The sequence below is a fragment of the Zootoca vivipara genome, chromosome 10 (assembly GCF_963506605.1).
Source record: "Zootoca vivipara chromosome 10, rZooViv1.1, whole genome shotgun sequence".
Taxonomy (NCBI): Eukaryota; Metazoa; Chordata; class Lepidosauria; order Squamata; family Lacertidae; genus Zootoca; species Zootoca vivipara.
Genome location: NC_083285.1, coordinates 50,790,326 through 50,815,568, shown reverse-complemented (window position 1 = coordinate 50,815,568; position 25,243 = coordinate 50,790,326). Strand labels below are relative to the sequence as shown.

Genomic DNA, 25,243 nt, shown 5'->3' with positions numbered 1-25,243 from the left:
TATAAACTAACCAAACATGTTGCTAAAAGGGGAAGGGTTTGGAGATCAAACACCTTGAAAATGATCTAGTTCAATATTTGAATGCCAATACTGTTGGTGGTGTGTGTGCGCACAAGAAGGGAATTGTTGGTAAAAACTTCCTATAGCTTTAGGTTTTTATCCCACCCTGTCAGTGCTTTCTGGTAACCATGGCAGCAGACTGGCACTATCAAATTTCACCTTTAACCGGCTACCTCCCTTTGCAGAGCCTTCCCTAACACCACTGCTTCCATATGATTTGGACTGCAGTACTTTCCGTCCCAGCCAGCAAGGTTGATAGGAGCTGTAGTCCAACTGAAAGTCATCTGGTTGGGGAAAAAGTGTCTTAGGATATATGGACCTTGTTGGTTTCCTTAAGCATGTGAATCAGGCTTCTGACTAAAGGCTTGTCTGGTCTTTGATTTTAATGCTATAGAGTCATGGTTCACAGCAGAATGCGTACTCACTTCATTTAGGCATATGAAGTGACATGGCAAAACGATGCCTCCTAGAAAGGAACTTCTGTTAACTGGTTAATTCTGGGAATCCAGCATCCACAGGATTAACTGAATAGAGTTGTTTCCAATATAGGCTTTTAGGCAGAAAATACTGTGGTGACGACGATAAATTATCTGGTGCTTCCCCATGGGGTTGGCACACATTTCAACAAGAAACACGGTGCCAGTGTGTGTTGAGAACACCCATAATTGGGGTATTAAAAGGATTAGGCTACTTACCCTATACCAAAGATTCAGGAGAAATCAAAGGTGTTTTAACATCCATGGGTCTTACTGTTCTTCCTGTTTCACTATGAAATCTCCCTAGGGTTTCTGTCGTCTAGGGTAGTATGCAGGCATGATTCAGGGTACATGAAGAAGTGGACCCTGAGAACTGGACTACTAAACAGTTTAAGCAACTATGTCTGAACGACTGTTGCACTGGAGCAGGGAAGTTCCATGCAGCTTTGGTCGCATTCCTCTGTGTGCCATTGTATCAGTAGAGATGGCTGCAAGGAATATAAACTGGGCACCTTGCACTTGCAAAGAAGATTCCTGCCTATCACTTTGGAAGCTCAAGAGAGGAAATGTGTATTCTTGAGGGTAGGTGATTTGTCTCCAGTTTAAATCCTGAATAAATTACTGTGCTCCAGGAATAAACTATTTGGGAAACGCACCATAGGCTCATGTGTTTTGTCACCAGAAACTCAGGATGAGAGGCAAGAATTAAGGGTGCACAAGTATTCTGTACACAATATATAACACAACACTTACAGCTGGAAAACAGCAGACAGTGAGAATGTTTTATTTCCATTCCTAAAACCATTTACAATTATAACAAATTTAACACAACAAATATATAAATCATTACAATCCTGTAATCCAAAATACATATAAAATTTTCCTGTACCATATCTCTGTACTATTAAGCGCCTTTGTCTAATAAAAATGAAGGTTCATTTCATCAATGCAGGGTGTAATTTGTGCTTTAGGCTGCAATCCTAACCACGTCTATTCAGAAGTAAGTTCCATTAAGTTCAATTTGACTCACTCACTCAGGTACGTGGTCTTAGAATTGCAGCCTATTAGTTATCTGTATGCTAGGAAAGCATTCCATGTTAGAAGGAATTCTTCAGGATGAGTAAGACTCGTTTAATTTGATGTGAGAGGTTATCCAGGAGGAGGAGCTTCCTCACTTTCTGTGACCATTGAGTGGTGAAATTGCAAGTATTTGGGACTAGGTGGTGATGTTTATTTGTGTCTTTTTTTAGTTTCACATGTGTAAGTGTTGAGTTAGGCAGCTCCACTCCACCAAATGTCATTTTGGCCACAACTCTTTTACCATAGATAAGCTACCACTTGACTTAGCTCCTGCAAGGTTAAATGTATTTTAAGTACAGTCCACTAATCTTAAAATGGCTCCTTAATATCTCTACCAAATGAAGTTGCTTGTTCTTGAATATGACTCCGTGGCTGCAGCGCTCATCTCGCTCTACAGGCCAAGGGAGCCAGCATTTGTCCGCAGACAGCTTTCCAGGTCATGTGGCCAGCATGACAAAGCTGCTTCTGGCGAACCAGAGCAGCGCACAGAAACGCTGTTTACCTTCCCGCCGGAGCGGTCCCTATTTATCTACTTGCACTTTGATGTGCTTTCCAATTGCTAGGTGGGCAGGACCTGGGACCGAGCAACCGGAGCTCACCCCATTGTGGGGATTCAAACTGCTGTCCTTCTGATCAGCAAGCCCTAGGCTTAGTGGTTTAACCCACAGAGCCACCTGGGTCCCTTAAGCAACATTACTTTTGCTATGTCTCTAGCCAGGTGATCATACTGAATTTTCCATCTTCCCTGGTTTTCTACATGCAGATATGCAAGCTTCCTCAGCCGGGCACCAGCTTTTAATATACTATAAAGTCTGGTGTCCACTCTGTTGGTGGTTCCCAAATTCTTTGCTCCATGGATGAAAATGGCTGAGGGTCTTGGCAGACCACTTCCCCCCCCCCCTGCCGATTGTAGCAAGTGTAATGTACTGTGCTAGATGCTGTATGCTTTTCCATTGTTTTAACAGAACAACTGCAGACCACCTGAACAAAGCTCACAGACCCTTGGTGGTCTGTGGACCACAGTTTAACAACCCCTGCACTAGATTTACCATTGGTCTGTTCCAATTTTTCTGCTCTATATGCTGAGATTGAATACTGGCCTAACATTCCAACCATGCAAAAGTCGGAGATTTTTTCCAGACTCACACCTCTATCCAGACAAGTAGGAGGCATGACCGTAGTTCAAGGGCAAAAGCCCTCCGGGAGGATGCACAGAGCTAGGCTGATGAGAGATGTGGTCTAGAAAGAGTCCTTAGGCCTGACAGAGAGACTTGAGGTTTCCCACTCCTGATCTAAGCAGAACTGGGTTATGCTTTTTGCCCAAAACAAGACCACCCTTTAAATTTCTGATATCCAAATGCTGTGGCTAATTGTTGGTAAGAAGAGAATGGCTTGTCACAGTTGTCTGCCTTCTTGTTTAAAAGTGGACTTAGAGGCATATCCCTCATAGTTGGAGTGTGAGGAGCTCCCAAAGAACAGATGTGGAAGGTCCTTGGGATGCACATCCTTCAGTACGTTAGGACATCCTGGGGCACCACTTTCATCAGGATCTGCAATTTTACTGTGATGGAATCTAGACAAATGCAACAAGGAAATCAGAGGACAAGTTGCGTTTGGGAGAGGCATCATTTGGTGTTCTCCCGCGAAAACACAAAACTCTGGCTGCTTCACAAATCAGACATATCGTGGTCCACATTGTGAACCTATTCCCTATGAAGTGTGAGAGACACTATCTGGTTTCACTTCCTGTTTACATGCAGTTAAAATTATTAGCATGCTTCTTGGTAGTTAACAGGGCAGAGCCATACACTATAGCCAGGCATGTCCAACAGGTAGATTGTGATCTACCAGTAGATCACTGGACATCTGCAGTAGATCACTGGTAGATCACTGCCCCCCAAAAAGAAGCTGAACAACTGTGGCTGCCCTAAAAAAAGCTCAGCATTTTACCCCCTCCCTGAAAAAGCTCAACAACTTTGACCTGAACCCCCCCCCCCAAAAAAAATGGGCCTTGGGCCTTCCTCCTTCCACAAAAAAAGCTCAACAACTTTGACCTGAACCCCCCCCCCCAAAGGGGGTAGATCACTGCCAGTTTTTAACTCTGTGAGTAGATCGCAGTCTCTTGGGAGCTGGCCACCCCTGCACTATACAGATAGGTATATATGCTTGCTAACATTTGTGAAGTAGTCTTGAGGAATGCCTTCTTGAAGATTTCTTCTCCAGTCTCTACCAAGTTCATTGGAACTAGACATATGCTTAACCTTTCCTGTGGTTGAGCTCTAAGCAGTATTATACATGCATTGATTTATATTCTTCATGACTTTACCAAAACTTCATAAGGTAAGTACAATGCTTTTTGGGTTCTTATATGTGTGACTTCGTCCATGGGGTCACAAACAGTCAGACACGACTAAACGACTAAACAACAACAACTGTGTGACAAGGGGAAGTGCAACAGGCCTAAATTACTGTGGAGGACTGTGGATATTATCACTGTTTATTAAATTTATATACCATCCTGCATCCAAAGATCTCAGGGTGGTTTGTTATGGTGTGTTTTTTGTGGTTTTTATACTGTAAACCACTTTGTGATCTTTGGCTGAAGGGTGGTATAATATAATAATAATAATAATAATAATAATAATAATAATAATAATAATCTGAGCATAGTTTCTGCTGCACAGATGCTGGCATTTTGCAGCATCTTAAAAAGCAGAGACATCACCTTGCCAACAAATCTCCGTATAGTTAAAGCTATGGTTTTCCCAGTAGTGATGTATGGAAGTGAGAGCTGGACCATAAAGAAGGCTGATTGCCGAAGAACTGATGCTTTTGAATTATGGTGCTGGAGGAGACTCTTGAGAGTCCCATGGACTGCAAGAAGATCAAACCTATCCATTCTGAAGGAAATCAGCCCTGAGTGCTCACTGGAAGGACAGATCCTGAAGCTGAGGCTCCAATACTTTGGCCACCTCATGAGAAGAGAAGAATCCTTGGAAAAGACCCTGATGTTGGGAAAGATTGAGGGCACTAGGAGAAGGGGACGACAGAGGACGAGATGGTTGGACAGTGTTCTCGAAGCTACCAACATGAGTTTGACCAACTGCGGGAGGCAGTGGAAGACAGGAGTGCCTGGTGTGCTCTGGTCCATGGGGTCACAAAGAGTCGGACACGACTAAACGACTAAAAACAACAACACATTTATAAAAGGACAGAGGGAACTTTGTCCCCAACTCTTTGGAGACGCAGAACTCCTCTTGACAGCTTGTGAGCCACAAACAGTGTCATGTGCCATGTGTGAAATCGGGCCTCATTTACGCTAATTTTGAAGCTTCCCTTTCACAGTTCTGAGCTACCATAGCTGATGCCATACTTACTGAACACGGATGTGAAGCAGCTTGGGATCCTAGTCTTCTGCACCACCAGATAATAGACGGGCAAGCCAGACAGAGTCACAGCACAGCCAATGCTGGTGTTCACAGGATCTGAATACAGGGATGTCCCCACGATGCAGAAACAGGCTGTTGTGAACACTAGTGGGAAAAACAAAGGCACCTAAAGGAAAAAGGGTCAAATTGGAAAATAAAGTTCTGCATAAATGCAAAAAAGAAACATGTTTTGAACATGGAGAAGAGTCGTATACAGTATTTAATTCGAGAGATGGAAAGGACCATAACTCATCCCTATACAAAGCACTTAAAAACAACAACAATGCTCTTAGCAATGTCTCCATCCTCTAGTTTTAATAAAGTGCAGGAAAAGGAGCTGGTTTAGGGTTTCTTTATGGCTTCTTCCCAAATACTGGCATGTTATGGTGGCATTTTTCTCCCCTTCTCCTATTTTTGGCTTCTAATGGATCCTTGATTCCCTTTTGTTCTTGTTCAGTTAGCAGCCTGTGAGCAAGGCTCACACTTTGCTTCTGCTTATGTAACACAATATTTACAGAATATGGCCACCCAGCAATGAAACCCCCCCTAAGCAGCTTATAAAATAATAGCTTCAGACATACTTCATTGTGACTTGCTTTCCTTAACCATGGTTAAGCATTACACTTGGCCATATAAGAGGTGGTTAAAGATTAGCTGCAAATGGATATCAAAAACATGGACACCCCATCATCATTAAGCAAATTGTGGTTAAGGCGGTTTCCCCATCTCTCTGCTTACAACAAGGCATCCCTAAACTGCGGCTCTCCAGATGTTGTTGGCCTACAACTCCCATGATCCCTAGCTAACAGGACAAGTGGTCAGGGATGATGGGGATTGTAGTCCAAAACACCTGGAGGGCCGAAGTTTGGGGGTGCCTGGCTTACAAGATGAAAAATGGGTCCTGTATTGGGTAATCCTCCCTGGGGTCAAGGCTTCGTCTGGCAGATAAAACCATGGTTTCAGTATACATTTGAGATCTTACAGGGTGAGAACGACAAACCACTTGAGCATTATGTCTGGATTTTTGTGCCCTGGGATTGCCCTTTCCCCCCTTTATGTGCCTGTGTCTTCCTTTAGCTAGGTAAAAGATAGAAGCACAGTTTTACCCTTCCCTGTATCCACTATCTTTAGTCTTCTTACCTTAAAGGGTCTTGGCAGTTCTGGATGCCGATGACGATGTATCATGAGCCCCAGGGTGGCAAGACCTATGAAGAACCAGCGTGAAAAGCTATAGAAGTTCAACAGCCCATAGAGGTCACCAATGGACACCATCAAGTAGATCAAGGGCAACTGCAGATGGAGAAAAATGGCGGTGTTGGAAATATGTCAGTAGAATACAAAACCACTTTCCCATGCTCCTTTTAGGCTTTCCTTGTGACTCATTACTGTATAACACTTGTCCATTACTACTGAGCAGAATTATGGGAACGTTTTCAGTTGATGAGACCTGACTTGGCCCTGAAACTCCCAACTAGTACAAAATTGCTGATGGGGGCAGATGGCCAACAGCATGTAACATGTCTGTTGAAACATGCACACCAGTTGCCCACATGCTACCAGCCCCCAGGTTCAAGGGTCTTGTGTTAATATACAAAACCCTAAACCCCAGATACCTTAAGGTGGTGCTTCTCAAACTTGGCAGTGTTTCTTTAAATAGTTAAAAGCAACAACACAATAACCCCCTCTTCCCACAAACACATTTAAAAGTATTAATCAGTCTCATGGAACAAAAAAAATACAAATAGAAATAGACTAGGCTTGCCACACGTCAGGAAAATTCCTGACATGTCCTGGTTTTTCTGGGCGTAAAAATGGTGTCAGGGGGAATTTTGTCAGGGGAAACCTGGTTGTATGGCAGTGGAATGGAAAAAGCAGCTCAGATACCTCAAAAATCGCAAAAATCAGTATTTTGGGGTCAGGCTTCCCCAAAAAAGCTCTTCAGTTTTGGGTGGTTTCCTATATAAAAAAAAGCTCAACAACTTTGCAGGTATGAGGAATTTAACTTTTTGAAATATGGCAAGCCTAAAATAGACATATAACACTTAAGAACAATATAAAACGACCCCAACTAAACTCAGCCATTCTTATCTAAAATAGACAATTCCTTTATCCATCTGCCCTCTTTCAGTAACTAACAACAAGCATCCTTTAAGTACGACATGGATGTGACAAAGCATTACCTGCCCAAAGATGAAGAGGCTAAAACCAAGGTGTCTTAATGTGGTGTGGCCAATTTGTTTCAAACATGGAAACCGATAATATTCTACCTTTATGGAGTTTGTGTACATGCAGTGCCTGACACTGTCTATCGTTTAAGAAACACGTGTTTAAGAAATTACAGATCATCAGTCTTCTAAGGGCAAAATCCCCCCCTTGCACTGCACTTTACACCCAACCACACACTAAAGCAAACCTTGAAGCTCTTACCATTAGTATCAAGGCTGGAAGTGGAGTGTGTCTTTCAAGGTGTATCATTGAAAAGAGAGCTGGCCACTGTCCTTCCCGGGCAGCTGCAAACAACATTCTGTGGAACAAAATCCGCACATTGAATTCCACTTCCTTTTTTTGCTATGCTTACTGGAGGTTTGTTAAACACTCCTTTTGTTAAAAGAAAAAAATTCTCCCCCCCCCTTAGAAATCATAAAGTGTTAGGGATATCACATACTCTAGGAAAAGAGAAGCCCACAACAGCAGCATTGCACCTGGTAAATTTGGAGAAGACTTCCTTTTTATTTATATTCCTATCACTGAAATGTAAGCGTTATTCAAAATTGTTCTCTAGCTTCCACCACTCACAGTCCATTGACTGGTTTTTTAAAGAAAAGTTCTTTGTGAAATATCAGCTCGCAAAAATTGGCTGTCTTTATTGAAGTGAATTTAGATGCTCTTTAAACTACACCAATGCTGGACTATGCAGAACTGGATAAGATGACAGGAAGAATGCCATTCTGGGAGAAGATTTATAATGAAATGAAAAAAGTGTTGAAAAATACCTTTATCAAGAAACCGGAAGCTTTTTTACTTGGGATAGTTAGAGAGGAACTACCAAAAAAATACTACGTTTTTTTCTGTATGCCACAACAGCAGCAAGGATTCTATTGACTAAGAATTGGAAGAGTGAAGATCTACCTACAGTGGATGAATGGCAGATGAAGATGATTGAATTTATGGAATTGGCCGAACTGACCGGGAGACTCTTTGACCAGAGGGAAGAGTCGGTGGAAGAAGATTGGAAGAAATTTAAAGTTTATTTAAGAAATAATTGCAATATTGGAAATGTTTAAAATAAGATTGGGAAGTACAGGGAGGTTGTAGAGGAGGATTTGTAGAGGTATTGTAGTATACTAAGATTTAGATATAAGGGTAATATAAGAATTGAATGTTGATAAAGAATTAATATGAGGTGAATTTTTGTTAGTTAAGGTAATAATAAGATGATTGAAGTATGATATAGAAGTTACTAAGGATGATATACAATGAAAAGCAGAAAGGAGGGACTTGAAGAAGTCAACAATGTTAGGATACATGAATGATAAATATGGTTGTTGTTTTTCTTTTTACATTTTGTAATTTTGAGTTTTATGTGATTTTTTGTGTGTGTTTTATATGTTTTTTCTTCTTCTCAGTTTTATAAAATTAATATATATATATATATATATATATATATATATATATATATATATACATGGGGGGGGGAGATGACAGGAAGAATTCCAAACCGGCGAGATCAGAAGTTTTTAGAAGATTGGAGTAAATATGTGAACTATTTGAAAAACAATTGTAATCAACAGATTACGCTTGTAGGACTGCAAGAAGTTTCGTAAGGAGGACTATATGAAATATTGAAGGGGGGAAATAAGAAATGGACTATTAGTTATGGACTGTTAAAAGTAATAGTGAAAAGAATGAAATGCAAGGTAAGTGAGGAAGATTGAAAATCATTAGACGTGGTTGATGGAAGTCCAAGGCTTATAGCCAAAATGTTGTAAAGATGTGAAAAGATGTTATGTGGTGTATGGAGATTGTATGCAAAAAATTAATATAATATATATATATATAAAATAAAAATAAACTATACCAATGCACTTGACTTTTTTCACTTTCTATACAGACATTATCCCTAAGGTGTGCAGAAAAATATTTTTCTTAGGTTTGTGCTGTGTTTCTTTAGCTACAACTTCCCAGCATTTGGAAATTATTTTTTTGGAGGGGAAATGCTTTCTGTATTATTCCCTAAAGTAGCATTTTGTTAGAAGGGAGACACTAACAAGATAAGGAACTGTGAACAGTTTACTGTAATAGGGACATTTGCTTTGAAATGGGCAAGCCCTTACCTTGAAGCAGCAAAGATTCCTCCATTCAAAGCACCAAAACAAGACAGAGCTACAAGTACTGGAATCACAGAGGAAATGCTCTTGAAAGCTTTATCAGCAAAACTCTGGAAGAAAACCAAGAGAGCTTTTTCAGACTGTTGTTTTCCCCTTTACAGTATTTCTTTGAAAAGTAAAAGTGGCCATATTGGGCCCTGGAGAAAAAAAATCCATGTTATAGCAATACTTTTAAAAGGTCAACCACAACATCATAGGGTACAAACCTTTGAGTTCTGTAGAACTTTCTATTATGTCATACAGTAAATGAAGGCAGTGTAGTGTAGTGGTTAGAGTGTCTGAGTAGGACCTGAGAAACTATGGTTCAAAATCCCAGCGAGCCATGAAGCTCGCTGTGTGAGCCAGTCGCTGCCTCTCACCCTAATATACCTCACAGGGTTGTTGTGGGGGTTAAACAAGGAGCTGGAGAACAATCTAGGCCATGACGCATGTGCCAGGGGCGCCAAAAGGTGTTTTGCCTAGGGCGCAAAAAGCCCTAGCACCGGCCCTGTATCCACAGCAGGGCCATCTTAAGCCTATCCAGCGCCGCAGTTCAGAGATCCCTCCGGTGCCCCGCCCCCCATTCCCAGCCGAAAAGTCGGAGCCGCGCGCTGTTTTTTCGTTTGAGCAACTGCTCCTTGCGCACCTCCAAGGCACCGTTCTCCCCCCCCCAACAGATTAATTTGCGCAGATTAAATTGCACGTGGCTCCCCTCCCCACCAAGCCTTTCTGAACTTGAAGGGAGAGCTTCGCCTCGCCTCCCCACTTTTTAAAATTGGCCACTTTCAACTTGGGGGAAACTCCTTGCCACCCACTTTCTCTGTCGCGAAATCTCTGCACTAGGCAGCATGAGGCATGGAACAATTTGGGCCAACGGGGGGCTCCTGATCGCTACTTCGGATTGACTTGTCAGAAGCCGGAGCCTGCAATAGCACCCCACCCGCTTCCCAAGGCAGAGAGCGACCATTACCTCTTCCCTTTGCCCGATCCTGGCCGGTCCTCCTCCTCCTCCCCGCGCGCAAACAGAGTGAGCTACAGCGCGCGTCTTCCACCTTTGTGCATTAGCCGCTCAGAAAGAGCAAAAAGGCACTTTCCACTTTCCTGATCATGTGGCTATTAAAGGAAGATGACCCGATCCCTCAGGCGACAGCGGTTTGGCGGGCAGTGGCTGAGGGGATTCCCGCGGCCGAGGGAGAGGAGGATGAGGAGGATCCAAAGGGTTTAGTGGCTCGTTGCACCCGGCCAATGCTGGGGTGCCCCTGAGAGGCCGGCGCCCTGGCGCAATGAGCCACTAGCCCCTATGGGAAAGACGCCTCTGCTCCACAGCAATGACCAGAGGAGGAATGATTGCTGGAAGCACATAGAGAACACACACCATGATGCATCTGCAGCAGCACAACTGTATGCCTTCACTTGCCCCTGCTGCAACAAAACATGTCTCTCCCGTATCAGTCTCTGCAGCCGCAGGCGGCGCTTTATCTCTCCAATGGTTTGACTTCACTCCCAAAGGTACATTCCTCCATTGTCTCCTGAGACAGACAGATGTCAGCAACAACAGCAAATAAATAAAAAAGCAAAAACTGGGCCAGCCCAGGGTGGGAGAGAGAAATATATATCTGGCCTCAAGTGACAAAAGTCGTTTTCAGAGAGCCAGGTGCTCATTGTGGTGAGTACACAAGTTCTGTCCAACAGGAAGGTAGTTGTGCATGTCACAAGATATTGCAAAACATTTGAAAGCTGCCACAGCCCTGCTGCCAGCAGAGGCCACCTGTAAAATGAGCCCAAACTTGAAGAGGTCAGCACATCAGCCGCAAAGGCCTATCCAAATTTGTGTCCAGACAGTTGAGGGACAATACATAAATTGCTGCCTTATGCTGAATAAAGGTATATTGATCTGGAGTGAACCAAAAATCTAGGAGTGCTCGGTATTCTGTCTGGTTTTGCTCATTTGTAGGTGCACAATTTAAAGATTCTTCCTTGAACAGTTTAGAAAAGCATGTATTATTCCTCTTTGCTGCCCATGATGGAAACAGATGTCTGCCCTAGGAATTTACAATCTGTTACTTTAATTTATGTCCAATAGGCCTTCGAGACCATCTCCCTTCTCCTCTGCCCCCCTGGTAATATTGGTCTAAAAATACAGACAGCGTGCAAATTGCCACACTCACCACAGCTACTGCGTCAGAGCTGAGAATCTCTTGTGGTGTCAGGACTGCGTAGTAAGACACATTGGTAAGGATGTAACACACTGTGACGACGGCCAAGGACACCATTACAGCGAGAGGGATATTCCTGAAGAAGAAAAGCAGCCTCTCTCATACACGGTTCCACTTTAGAGGGAGATTTCCCTTCACCCTGTGGCCACCCACCTTGAATAACGTAGAAGGCATTTGCAAAAATAGGAAAATAAAGACAGTCAGGAAGTTTATTTGGTCCACATTTCACGGTGCCTTCTCTCTTCCCACCCATTTCCTATCTTGTAAGCTATTGCCAAAATATGACAAGACCTGCCAAAGGTGCAGAAATGAAAACAGGGACACTCGAATACTCATATCTCTTCTCAAAGAACAGGCTACTTTTGGGAGCCTGATGACCTCCCTGATCCTGTATTATATGCTGGATGGCAATGTGTTGCTTGCATTATATTTCTTTACGTATCTGTATGTATAAATGTGTCGTTTTCAAGATTGCGATACTTCGCCACTGTGATTCACGCACTGTGGGTCACTCTGTCCTTGAGGTTAGTTTGGAAGATGCAGGGAGTCTCTCACTACTACTACTAATTTATTACTACTACTACTACTACTACTACTACTACTACTACTACTACTATTCCTACTCTCTAATGAGAACCAACTTCATTCTTTCCCCATTCAAATGAGTGTTGTTGTTGTTTAGTCGTTTAGTCGTGTCCGACTCTTCGTGACCCCATGGACCAGAGCACGCCAGGCACTCTTGTCTTGCACTGCCTCCCGCAGTTTGGTCAAACTCATGTTCGTAGCTTCGAGAACACTGTCCAACCATCTTGTCCTCTGTCGTCCCCTTCTCCTAGTGCCCTCAATCTTTCCCAACATCAGGGTCTTTTCCAAGGATTCTTCTCTTCTCATGAGGTGGCCAAAGTATTGGAGCCTCAGCTTCACGATCTGTCCTTCCAGGGAGCACTCAGGGCTGATTTCCTTAAGAATGGATAGGTTTGATCTTCTTGCAGTCCATGGGACTCTCAAGAGTCTCCTCCAGCACCATAATTCAAAAGCATCAATTCTTCGGCGATCAGCCTTCTTTATGGTCCAACTCTCACTTCCATACATCACTACTGGGAAAACCATAGCTTTAACTATACGGACCTTTGTCGGCAAGGTGATGTCTCTGCTTTTTAAGATGCTGTCTAGGTTTGTCATTGCTTTTCTCCCAAGAAGCAGGCGTCTTTTAATTTCGTGACTGCTGTCACCATCTGCAGTGATCAAGGAGCCCAAGAAAGTAAAATCTCTCACTGCCTCCATTTCTTCCCCTTCTATTTGCCAGGAGGTGATGGGACCAGTGGCCATGATCTTGGTTTTTTTGATGTTGAGCTTCAGACCATATTTTGCGCTCTCCTCTTTCACCCTCATTAAAAGGTTCTTTAATTCCTCCTCGCTTTCTGCCATCAAGGTTGTGTCATCTGCATATCTGAGGTTGTTGATATTTCTTCCGGCAATCTTAATTCCGGCTTGGGATTCATCTAGTCCAGCCTTTCGCATGATGAATTCTGCATATAAGTTAAATAAGCAGGGAGACAATATACAACCTTGTCGTACTCCTTTCCCAATTTTGAACCAATCAGTTGTTCCATATCCAGTTCTAACTGTAGCTTCTTGTCCCACATAGAGATTTCTCAGGAGACAGATGAGGTGATCAGGCACTCCCATTTCTTTAAGAACTTGCCATAGTTTGCTGTGGTCGACACAGTCAAAGGCTTTTGCATAGTCAATGAAGCAGAAGTAGACGTTTTTCTGGAACTCTCTAGCTTTCTCCATAATCCAGCGCATGTTTGCTATTTGGTCTCTGGTTCCTCTGCCCTTTCGAAATCCAGCTTGCACTTCTGGGAGTTCTCGGTCCACATACTGCCTAAGCCTGCCTTGTAGAATTTTAAGCATAACCTTGCTAGCGTGTGAAATGAGCGCAATTGTGCGGTAGTTGCAGCATTCTTTGGCACTGCCCTTCTTTGGAATTGGGATGTAGACTGATCTTCTCCAATCCTCTGGCCATTGCTGAGTTTTCCAAACTTGCTGGCATATTGGGTGTAGCACCTTAACAGCATCATCTTTTAAAATTTTAAACAGTTCAGCTGGAATATCATCACTTCCACTGGATATTCCATCACTTCCATTCAAATGAGTAGGAGTTCCCTTTTGTGTTTGCTCCCACCTCTGAGTTTATTATATATATATTTTTAAGAAACATTTTTTTTGCTGGCTGGATTTCCCCAGACACTCTGGACAGCCTCCAGCACATATAAAAACGTAATAAAGAAAAACATAATAATAAGCAAACCCTAAAAGAAGAATAGGTAAAGGGACCTCTGACCATTAGGTCCAGTCGTGACCGACTCTGGGGTTGCGCGCTCATCTCACGTTATTGGCCGAGGGAGCCGGCGTACAGCTTCCAGGTCATGTGGCAAACCAGAGCAGCACATGGAAACGCTGTTTACCTTCCTGCTGTAGCGGTTCCTATTTATCTACTTGCACTTTGACGTGCTTTCGAACTGCTAGGTTGGCAGGAGCTGGGACCGAGCAACAGGAGCTCACCCCGTTGCAGGGATTCGAACTGCCGACCTTCTGATTGGCAAGCCCTAGGCTCAGTGGTTTAACCACAGCGCCACCTGGGTCCCTCTCTAAAAGAAGAATAGCAGACCCTAAAAAGCCCCTCTTTTTATCCAAACTGCCTCGTTTATTGAACACTGCTGTTGAAGAACCTGCGCTGACTGTTAACTAGCCTTCAAGTTGTTGCTAATGTATAAAGCTGGAGCAACTCAGGGCTGGCTGACCATTTTCCTCTGTTCAGACTCAGTAGATCACTGAGATCTACTGCGGAGATTCTGCCGATACCGTCGCAACCTGCGCTGTGTCTTCTGAAAGCTGTACGGAAGTGGGGCTCCCACTGCCTGCGATTCAGAAGGTACCAAATGGCAGGTGCTAGTTTCTGATGTTTACTGAAAACTCGCCTGCCTGTTAAGGCTTTCCCTGACCTTTAGCTTTAGCTGAATGGATGGATGTTGTAGCTGACATCTGTGCTACTGCTTCGTTTCAATGGGCAGGAACAGTGGAAGCTGCCTTATACTGGGTCAGACTATTGACCCCTCTAGCAGAGTATTAGCTACTGTACACAGATTGGCAGCAGCTCTGCAGCATTTCAGACAGGAGATTCCCAATTGGCATCTGGTCAGTTGCTGTGAGAACAGGAGGCTGAACTAGATGGGTTTTTGGCCTGATTTAGCAAGATCTTCTTATGCCAATTTACTCAGTCTTTTATTTTATTTTTTTTAAACTCTTCCTGAGGTCCAACCGACTCCTAAGAGTTAAGGGGATTCTCCTTTTGGGGGCATCGCTGTTGCAGACTCTGCTTTCTAACCTTTGCTCCATTGGTCTTCTTCTCCCTCAGATGCTCTCAATTATTTTGGAAACACATTTTCCATACACCGGAAAAGAAGGGAACCCCACCCCCACCCCGTTTGCTCACCGTTTAGGATTTACAATTTCCTCTGTTACAAAGCTTATATAGAACCTGAAATAAGAAATCAAGACACAAGGTCAACATATGTGTTGCTGGTTTTTTTAAAATAATAAAAACCCTCCCCCCTCCGACCCCAGTAATAACGAATCCTGCTCTATTAGCTTCACTTTGCGAAAGTATACATCTTTCCATGTATACGTATATTGTATGTCTGTAATAAAATTAGACAGATAAAAATGCACACCAGACTTTTTGAAAACAGCTATGGAATCTTACGAAAGAGCATCAAAATGACCAAAGTGAATGAGCTGTGAAGCACGATCAGCTCAGTAATTCACAAAAGAAATGAACAAAGGAAGATGGCATTGTGAGTTACATCCCAACCCTACAACAGATATTTGGTGCAGACTAGATAGATAAATATTATCTGCAATCCAGGATTGTGCCAGCTCTGGAGTAAAGTACAGATTGATTGATTTATTGCTTAATTTGCATTTTCTTTCTGCCATTTGAGCAAACAAAGGAAAGCTCTACTAGAATTTTAAAAGACTTACCAGCCTCCATAGGCAAACATCCCAGAGTAAAAAGCAAGAGGCAGCTTGTCGAGCGTCAGCGAAGTTGTGTTAAAGCTGTCCTGGAAATTTTCATAGTGGCCTGCAAAAAATGAGAACATCAGCAGACACCATCCTAGGTCAGAAGCATTTTCCATTCTTCCCAGCCAGTTAACAGCATAAGGAGAACTGGCTGGAACAGGCCATGTATCATTGCTTTTGTTTCTGGAAAACATGCAGAAGTTCAACAGGTGCAGACTCAGCAACGGGCTATTATGGGTGAACTGTTGGGAACCAAGACCCGGAACACCTGGCCATTGTTTGATTAGCAGAGTAGAGGAACTTTGGCAGATGTATGGATTAAAAAAATACACAGACAGCAGAAAAAAATTCTGGGACTGAGCAATGGGAGCTCACCCCGTCATGGGGATTCGAACCGCCGACTTTCTGATCAGCAAGCCCTGGGCTCTATGGTTTAACCCACAGCACCACCCACATCCCATGAAGTGTAGATTTACTAAGGCATAAGTTATAGAGTTTGTTGCTAGCTCCCTAGCAAGGCAAAGCTTAGCTCATTTAGAGCAAAACCAGTTTCAGCAGAAAATTACACCACACGAATATAAAATGCAAAATGAAAGTAAAGCATAGAAGAGAAGAAGAAGAAGAAGAAGAAGAAGAAGAAGAAGAAGAAGAAGAAGAAGAAGAAGAAGAAGAAGAAGAAGAAGAAGAAAACAACAGCTGAAGTTGAAGACCCGCTAGAATATTCTAGCATAGAGGTTTTCAACCATTCTGAGTCCATGGCTCCCTTGACCAACTACATTCTTTCTGTGGCACCGCTGTGGGACTCAGGAGCCCAGTTATGTCACCCTTGCCTGCAGAGCTGGCAGCCTCTCACCCTTTTTTGAACACCCTCCCTTGTGGAGTGTTCCCTCAGCCTCCTCTCCTTGGGAGTCCTTTGTGCAGCTGCAGCTGCTGCCCCTGGTCTCTGAGCTGACCCCCTTCCCTGCCCCAAAGAGAGGTGCCTCCTCACACCGCAGGGGCCTGGAAGCACCCCCTGCCCGGCCCTAGAGGCACCATTCGCCCTGGGAGCTTGTGGCCAGAGCTGCTGCAACAAACAGCTGTGCAAGCCTTTGGGATGCAGAGATGCAAGAGAGCATCAGAGGAGGAGGGGGGGAAGGAAAGAGGGACAAAGGCCAGTGTTGTCTGCGGCACCCCTGGCCATCATTTCAAGGCACCCTAGGGTGCCACGGCACACTGGTTGAAAACAACTGTTCTAGCATATTCCACCTTCTACTGGCAGTTTCTGCACACATAAAACTTCAAACCTTGACATGAATGGGGGAGCCCTTTTTCAACCTAAGGGTTACATTCCCTTGTGGGGATCTTTCCAGCGGCCTGATATTCCCCACCTCTATATCCTGGGGTGAGAAAGGGAGCAGAGTGCCTACTTTGTAGGCTGCATGTAGGGCTTGGCCCTCAGCAGAACCATGGATGTGTAAAAACTACCTGGGGCTCAAGTGGGATAGCTCAGTTGGTAGAGAATGAGACTCTTAATCTCAGGGTGGTGGGTTTGAGCCCCACATTGGGCAAAATCCCTGCCTTGCAGGGGGTTGAACCAGGTGACCCTTGTGGTCCCTTGCACCTCTACAATTTTATGAGTCTGGAAAAGTACCCCACAAAGGGGGGAAAAGGTAAAGGACCCCTGGACGGTTACGTCCAGTCAAAGGTGAATCTGGGGTTGCGGCGCTCATCTCACTTTTCAGGCCGAGGGAGCTGGCGTTTGTCCACAGACAGCTTTCCGGGTCATGTGGCCAGCAGGACTAAACTGCTTCTGGTGCAATGGAACACCGTGACGGAAACCAGAGTGCACGGAAACACTGCTTACCTTCCCACTGGAGTGGTACCTATTCATCTACTTGCACTGGCGTGCTTTTGAACTGTTAGGTTGGCAGAAGCTGAGACAGAGCAACGGGAGCTCATCCCGTCATGCAGATTCAAACCTTCTCATAGGCAAGCCCAGGAGGCTCAGTGGTTTAGATCACAGCGCCACCCGCATCCCTACCCCACACAGAATTCTGTTATCAAGCCTACCGTGGTCCCCTGGCAAGTCTCTCTCACCACCCCCAGCTTTCTTATTTCTTTGCCACTGCGGGTTTCCGCCCCTTCTGATGCCCCTTGCTCATTTCACGCCACAGTAGGAGGGTTCTGGCCAGTCTTACCATTTCCCAGAGCCATCATCCCGGGAACGATGATCAGACCAACCGTGACCATCTTGAGGGCTGTGAGGAATGTCTGTATGTTGGCTGACCAGCTCACACTCCAGCAGTTGAGGGCTATGACTAGGGCTGGAAAGGAGGGGAGAGGTGTGATGTGTAAATAGAAAAATGGAAAATGCATAAATACTTTTTAAGAAAAAGGAGGAGAGAGAAATCACCATAACTGTACCATAGCTACGACTGTGATGTTCATGCTTTTGGAACAGCTAGCGAGTGTTGACTTTTTGCTGACATTAAAAAAAACAGAACCAGAAATGCTTCTGTGTCATAACAGCCCATGGAGAGGTCGAATACTGCTTCTCCAGCAAGCTTACTTACTAAAAGTGCTGATCATTAGAAAAAAACCCCACAAGCTTGATGGGACTTTCTGATAGCACTTCAGCATGACTGGCAAAAATGTCAATAAATCCCTGTTGCTGGATCTCTACAGATCTCTAATGCCTGCTAAAATCTTTTATATTCTGTGTAGGCAATTAAGAATACATCTTTCCACAATGGCTAATCAACAATACATATACATGTTTTTACTGTACGGTTTTGGGTATTTTTGTTTTAAACTGCTCTGATATTTTTAAAAAATGAGACAGCAGCCTATCAGTATTTTTAAAAAATAAATAAAGCAAAGCTCCACCTGCCTTTCTGCTGGTCACGTAGCTTAAAGGCCGAGGAGCCCTATAAGGAAGGAGTTTACAACTGTTTGCGTGAAGCTTTCAAACACGCAAGAGCACTGCTGTTTTTAAATATTGCCAGTGAGTGGCGTTTTGTTTTTTTAACTAGCTGGCTTTTAAATAGCTTTTAACTGGGTTTTGAAAAGCCCTTCCCTTTGCCAACTGGCTGACAGCATCAAACAAAAAGAAAACCAGCTTCTGTTCATTTACAAACTGCCTTGGATATATCTAGCAAACTTTTTAAAGACACCAGGAAGAAATATCTCAGCATTTCATGGATGGCCTGTGAGAACTAAGGCTGCCACCCTAAGCCCACTTACCTGAGTTTAAACCCCACTAAATTCATGACTTCTGAGTAGACAAGGTTAGGATTGTGAATCGAGGAGAACTCATACGGTTATCATACGGCACTGGGAACCTCTTTTCTTAGAATAGGGCAGGAGTAGCAAATGTGGTGCCCCCCAAATGATCTGGATCCCAATTCCCAGCCACCCTAGTCAGCATGGCTAATGGGAATGGATGATGGGATCTGTAGTCCAGCAACATATGGACTACTAAGAGTGAACTGAGATGCAGCTATTGGGAATGAAAGGCAAGTTTCTCAGTGAGGCTAGGTAAGAGATTAAAGTGGGGGCAGCCAGCTGATGTGGTGCCTTCTAGAAGTTTGATAGACTACAACTTCCATCATCCCTGAGTATTGGCCATGCTGACAGGGGCTGATGGGAGTTCAGCGGCATCTGGAGGGCACTGTGTTGGCTACTGCTGGGTTAAAGCAATCGAGGTTTTAATGTCTGATGTTTTGTTGTGTTTTTAATATTCTGTTGGAAGCAGCTCAGAGTGGCTAGGGCAACCAAGTGATGGGCAGGGTACAATCAATCAATCAAACTATTATTATTATTATTATTATTATTAATTATTATTATTATTGGTACTGGCCTCAGCAGCACGGCCTGATAAATGCCAATTGTGGAGATGCAAAAGTGGGGTATTAAAAATATATCTCCCTATCAGTACAAACATTTAGAGAAGGGTTCTTGACTCATCATAAAAACAGGTATTATGAGCTATGAAGATTTGCTTTATTTGTGAACTTTCTCAGCCTATTTATGATATTTTGCTGTGGAAATATCTGCAAATGTACAAGAGAAAGTGAGAAATGTATTCATATTTGGCAGGTACATTTAGGATTAACTTGCAACCTTAGATATTTAGTTCTCTTTGGTACTCACTGATTCCTGTGGTGGTGATCAGCTTCATAGCCAAAGGAGGGACATCACACGGGGTGAAGAAAGGCTCAATTAAGTACCGACCAAATGCCAAGGAAACCACAGCCATATTTGCAGGTCTGGAAAATGAAACAAAGGCAAAAACATTTATTTTATTTTGGTCTTTTCTCTGGCAACTTTGTCTCCCTCTCACCTATGTTTTCTGTCTGCTCCTGTTGATGTCTGCTCTTCTAAAACAACCACAAATGAAGACATTCAGACACTTTTCCAAAGCATGGATTGAGGACTGGGAAGAACTTTCTGACAAACCTTCTGACGTTAAGAGCTGTCTGATAGGGGAATATACCTCAGAATGTGGTGGACTCCCCTAGACAGCATCTTAAAAAGCAAAGACATCACCTTGCCGACAAAGGTCCGTACAGTTAAAGCTATGGCTTCCCCAGTAGTGATGTATGGAAGTGAGAGCTGGACCATAAAGAAGGCTGATCGCCGAAGAATTGATGCTTTTGAATTATGGTGCTGGAGGAGACTCTTGAGAGTCCCATGGACTGCAAGAAGATCAAACCTATCCATTCTGAAGGAAATCAGCCCTGGAAGGGCAGATCCTGAAGCTGAGGCTCCAATCCGTTGGCCACCTCATGAGAAGAGAAGACTCCCTGGAAAAGACCTTGTTGCTGGGAAAGATTGAGGGCACAAGGAGAAGGGGACAACAGAGGACGAGATGGTTGGACAGTGTTCTTGAAGCTACCAACATGAGTTTGAGCAAACTGCGGGAGGCAGTGGAAGACAGGAGTGCCTGGCGTGCTCTGGTCCATGGGGTCACGAAGAGTCGGACACGACTAAACGACTCAACAACAACCCCTTCACTGAAGGTTTTAAAATAGAGGTTGGATAGCCATCTGCCAGGGATTGTTTCGCTGTGATTCCTGCATTGCAGGAGGCTGGACTAGATGACCATTGGCCCCTCTCCAAATCTACAATTCCAGGATCCGAATGAGAAGCTGTAAGACTCCCTTTCTGCCAAGTGCAAGGGCAGGCAATTACAGCCTTCCATTTCTAACAGGAAACAAAAAATTACAATTACAAAAATTACAATTACAGCCTTCCATTTCTAACAGGAAACAAAAAATTGCAATCTTGCCCAAATCAGACAGGCCACAGATTGCCCTCAGGCCAGGACCCCAACCATGGTTAGGGATTCTGATTTCAGAGCAAACCATAGACCAAAACCATTTTCATTCAATAGCCCAGCCACCATTTCATTTGAACTGGTGAACTAATGTTGCTTTGGAGACCAGGGTAGAGAATGGTAGCTCAGCTACCAAAATAAGAACCCAGGTTTTTCCTCACTATGCCCGAGATGCCCCATGGTATTATGGGAAAAGCAATAGCTGACGAGGCTGATGAAAGAAGTGCCCTGGTGCTACTGCCCCCCATGGGGGCAGGGGGGAGATACTTGTTGCCCTTGTTGATGGTGTGCTGCCCCCAATCCTGACAGTGGACTTTGCACTGCTCTGAAAAGTGACAGGAAATGAAGCCCTACTCCAAGTGGTTGGAGGTTGGGTTTCATTTCTCTGTTCTACATTTGGCCCAAAGTATTCATTGGGGAGCTTTCACCTCAGTTCTTCATGCAGTCCAGGGTAGACAGGGGAAATGCATGGGATGGAGCAAAAGGCCTTGAAACATGGCGATCAGAGCCTCACCAACACCCCACTAGGATTATTTTCAAAGCCTTTTGATGGCCATTGGCCCCCTCTGGTGTGAAGTGGAATGGTTTCCCCTGCTCCCAACCCCCCTTTCTCCTCTAAATTCTGCAGCATTTGTGACAACACACGCAAAACAAACACAAAAGGGAACAAGCTTTGAACGGATGGGCCTGACCTTGGTGGGGTGGTCGATGAGTGGTGTGTGTGTGTGTGTGTGTGTGTGTGTGTGTGTGTGTGTGTGTATTCTTGTATTTGCACTGAAATAGGGTGGTGGGCCCATGTGTTTGCATTGCTCTGTCCTGGTGCTGCAAGCGGTGAGATCCCTCTCCTCAGGGAAAGCAGCTCCCAGATGTTCTGTGGCAGACGGCTCTGTTTACCTAGTAGCTATCTGGTATTGGTGGAGGGGCAGATCATATATCAAACTGATTTCTATAGAACAAGACCTTTTGTTGCGGCTGCTGCAAAAAAGTACAGTGGCGGTCTTCTTATTGGAAGAAATATTCATCTATCTCATGTCATGACTGAAAGAAAGGCTGTGGCTGTGTGTGTGTGTGTGTGTGTGTGTGTGTGTGTGTGTGTGGTTTGTTTTTATTCTCCCATGGGGTTTTCTCTATTATTTCATTCATTCTCCCCCAAGCCCTGCTCCATCCCTTTCTTAGATTCTTTCCCCTCTGCCCTCCCTCTCAACGTCTCTGCAGCCATTTGTTAGATCTCAGTGGTGCTGCATCCACCAGCTGGCTGCTTTTAAAAACACAGCTGGAACAGTGCCCCTGTTGCGAGATTTAAAGAGACACAAAACTCCCAGTAAAGCCCCTCCGTCTCTCCGGAGAACCTCCCCCTTCTCACACAACAATGGGAAGTTAAAGCTGCCCTTACCGGATCATAACAAATTCCGCCCATAATCTTAGAAAAGCGGGCAGTGGCCCAAGTGTCTCCAACAGGTAAATGTAATGACCGCCGGACTTGGTGATGCATGTTCCAAGATCTGCATAGGACAGGGCTCCTAGAAAGAAAACATTTAAAATGTAAACCCAGTGTGCATTCCTTATCATCATCACCCTTATCTGATAAGTACAGCAATATCCCTGATTCTAAGTACATTGATATGAAATTCAGTTGCACTAAAATAAGTTGGACTGGTACCAATGGAAGGATATTTAGAACAAAGATGCGTTGTTGTTGTTGATGATGATGATGTTAATTTCCATTCTTTTGTCCTGTTCTCCTTCAAAGGAGCTCCCGCATTTTATCCTCACAATAATCCTGCGAGGTAGGTTGGGTTGAGAGATGATGAATGCCCCACTGTCACCCAGTGGGCTGCATGGCCAAATTGGGAGTAGAGGACTTCAGGGTCTCAAATTTCAGCAGCGTCTTGGACAACACCAATATTGAGCACCCCCAACTTTTTACGTTTTGTTGCAGGGCCCCCAGAGGTTCTGCATGCAGTACGACTGAACCAGTCGCACTCCCCTAAATCTGGCTCTGCAGATGGGCCTCTCTCCAATAAATTTCTAGCCCACTTTTCTGTTAAAAGGGGGGAAAACATGTTTCTTAGCAACATAAAAGCAGTATAACGATTATAAAATATAACTAACCAACCCCCATAAAAATATAATGAGAACAAAAAGATTAATATGAAAAGGCAAACCCGGTAAAAGAGTTCTAGTGTGTAACTTGGGTGTAGTTGGTAAAGGTAAAGGGACCCCTGACCATTAGGTCCAGCGGTGAACGACTCTGGGGTTGCGGCGCTCATCTCGCTTTACTGGCCGAGGGAGCCGGCGTACAGCTTCCAGGTCATGTGGCCAGCATGACAAAGCCACTTCTGGCGAACCAGAGCAGCACACGGAAATGCCGTTTACCTTCCCGCTGGAGCGGTCCCTATTTATCTACTTGCACTTTGATGCGCTTTCAAACTGCTAGGTTGGCAGGAGCTGTGATCGAGCAATGGGAGCTCATCCCATCGCAGGGATTCGAACCGCCGGCTCGATTCTGATCGGCAAGCCCTAGGCTCAGTGGTTTAACCCACAGCGCCACCTGCTGTGTAGTTAGTTTGTGGAATTTCTGAATCCCTTCCCACAACAGACAGTTCCAAACCAATTGCAAGAATAAAATGCAGTAGAAAATACGTAAACATATTAAAAATACTATAATCAACGTAAACACATCCAATCATTGGCGCTACCCAAATGCCCGGGGAAATCAACATCTTTGCTTGGTACCAAAATGTTGACAAAGTTCATTCATACCAGTCGGGCCTCACATGGGAGAGAGTTGCATAGATGGGGAGCTACTTCAGAAGAAGCTCGTTCTCTTCTTGTGACTCGGAGAAGAGCATCAGATGATGATCTCAGGGTTCGGTTCCTATGCGGACAGGTTGTCCTTTAGAGGTCCCAAGCCATATAAAGCTTTCAAGGTCAAAACCAGCACTAGTTTGAATTGAACCCAGTACAAATTGGCAGCCTTTGTGGTCAGGACAGATCCGGTGTTATATGTTCATGCCGTCTTGAGCCACTTAACAACTGAGCTTCTGCATTTTGCATTACCAGTAGTAGTAGTTTCCGAACCACCTTCAAAGGCAGCCCCACACACAACACATTGCAGTAGTCTAACCTGGAGGTTGCCAGAGCATTGACAACTGAAACCAGGCTATCCTCCACCCAGACAGGTAATAGTAATAAAAGTAATAGAAATTGCAATAATGTAATTCTCCGGTCAAGTAATGCATACAAAAAATGCATATACTAGGGCAAAGTGTGCACAAAAACGGATATATTTGTGAAAATAACATACAAAAGTGCATTGTATTAGGGGAAAGAAGATACATAATAAAATATGCTTTTCCAAAAGAAAGAAAGAAAATACGCGCACTGCGCAACATTGCATAGAGAAATGTGTATATTAAGGAAAAATTCACACTAAAATGCTGGTGAAATTTCATGAGGACTATTTTTAAAAATAATAAAAATCACAAACTGATGTGGAAATGTGGAGAACTGAATTTAATACTGGGAATTATATATATATGAGATTCTCCCACTGTCCTCCACAGAAGCCCATTTTGAGGTTCCATCATCCCCATATGAGGACACACCCTAAGTTGTTATACCGCAATTGCCACACATTGGGGTGGGAGAGAAGGCTTTCCGCCTTTGTGATAACCTCAGGCTGAAAAGGGAAGTTAAACCACCAAGCAGCCCAACGACTCACCAAATAGGGATAGGATCCCACAAGCCAGCCACACCAGTAAGGAGACCCCCACGTTGCCTGAGTTTTGCAAGACTCCTTTGGGGGAAATGAAGATGCCACTGCCCACCATGGTGCCGACCCCCAAGGCAATGACGCGGGTGAGGGTGATCTTCCTCCTGAGGAAAACGGCCTCCTTCCCCTCTGCCGGTGCTTTGCTTCTCCTGCAAACTCCCATGCCTTATTCGGTGTCCCCGCTGAGCCACAGGAAGTCCCCGTAGGGAGCACAACTCGAGTTCCTTTCCGGACCCCTGTGTCGCAGCTCAGTTCTCCTCTCAGTCAGTCTCTCGCTCTCTCTTTGCTTAGCAGGCAGAGTATGTACAGTTTGTCTGGGAAGGCTTTGGAATAACAGGAGCATGAAGTAAACAAATATTTAAACAAAAATATCAGGTGGGAGGGGAAATGGGGGCCCAAACCCCACGAAACGGAAGTCTGCTGCAAGGCTTTGCCCAC

At 44.2% G+C, this 25,243-nt stretch overlaps 1 protein-coding gene across 2 annotated transcripts; it reads right to left on the bottom strand.

The window, feature by feature from the left end:
• Window positions 1-2,511: 2,511 nt before the first annotated feature.
• Window positions 2,512-25,243, bottom strand: LOC118090638 (cystine/glutamate transporter-like). Of its 2 annotated transcripts, XM_035126575.2 has the most exons (12): window positions 24,755-25,242; window positions 22,424-22,550; window positions 19,845-19,960; window positions 17,891-18,016; window positions 15,675-15,774; window positions 15,127-15,171; window positions 11,580-11,703; window positions 9,379-9,482; window positions 7,472-7,568; window positions 6,185-6,334; window positions 4,994-5,171; window positions 2,512-3,189 (listed from the first exon to the last, which is right to left on the bottom strand). In XM_035126575.2, exons 1-12 carry the CDS (start codon window positions 24,966-24,968, stop codon window positions 3,125-3,127), a joined length of 1,446 nt encoding a protein of 481 aa, XP_034982466.2. In that variant the 5' UTR covers window positions 24,969-25,242; the 3' UTR covers window positions 2,512-3,124. The 2 variants fall into 2 exon arrangements, with proteins under 2 accessions (XP_034982466.2, XP_034982467.2); XM_035126576.2 differs by lacking the exon at window positions 15,127-15,171 and having other exon boundaries at window positions 24,755-25,243.

Coding starts and splice junctions, on each gene's coding strand:
- LOC118090638 (XM_035126575.2), bottom strand. CDS start 24,968: ATGGGAGTTTGCAGGAGAAGCAAAGCACCGGCAGAGGGGAAGGAGGCC. Junction 18,017..19,844: donor GATCACCACCACAGGAATCA/GTGAGTACCAAA, acceptor CCTCCTTTCCAG/CCCTAGTCATAGCCCTCAAC. Junction 15,172..15,674: donor ATGTTTGCCTATGGAGGCTG/GTAAGTCTTTTA, acceptor TTCTTATTTCAG/GTTCTATATAAGCTTTGTAA.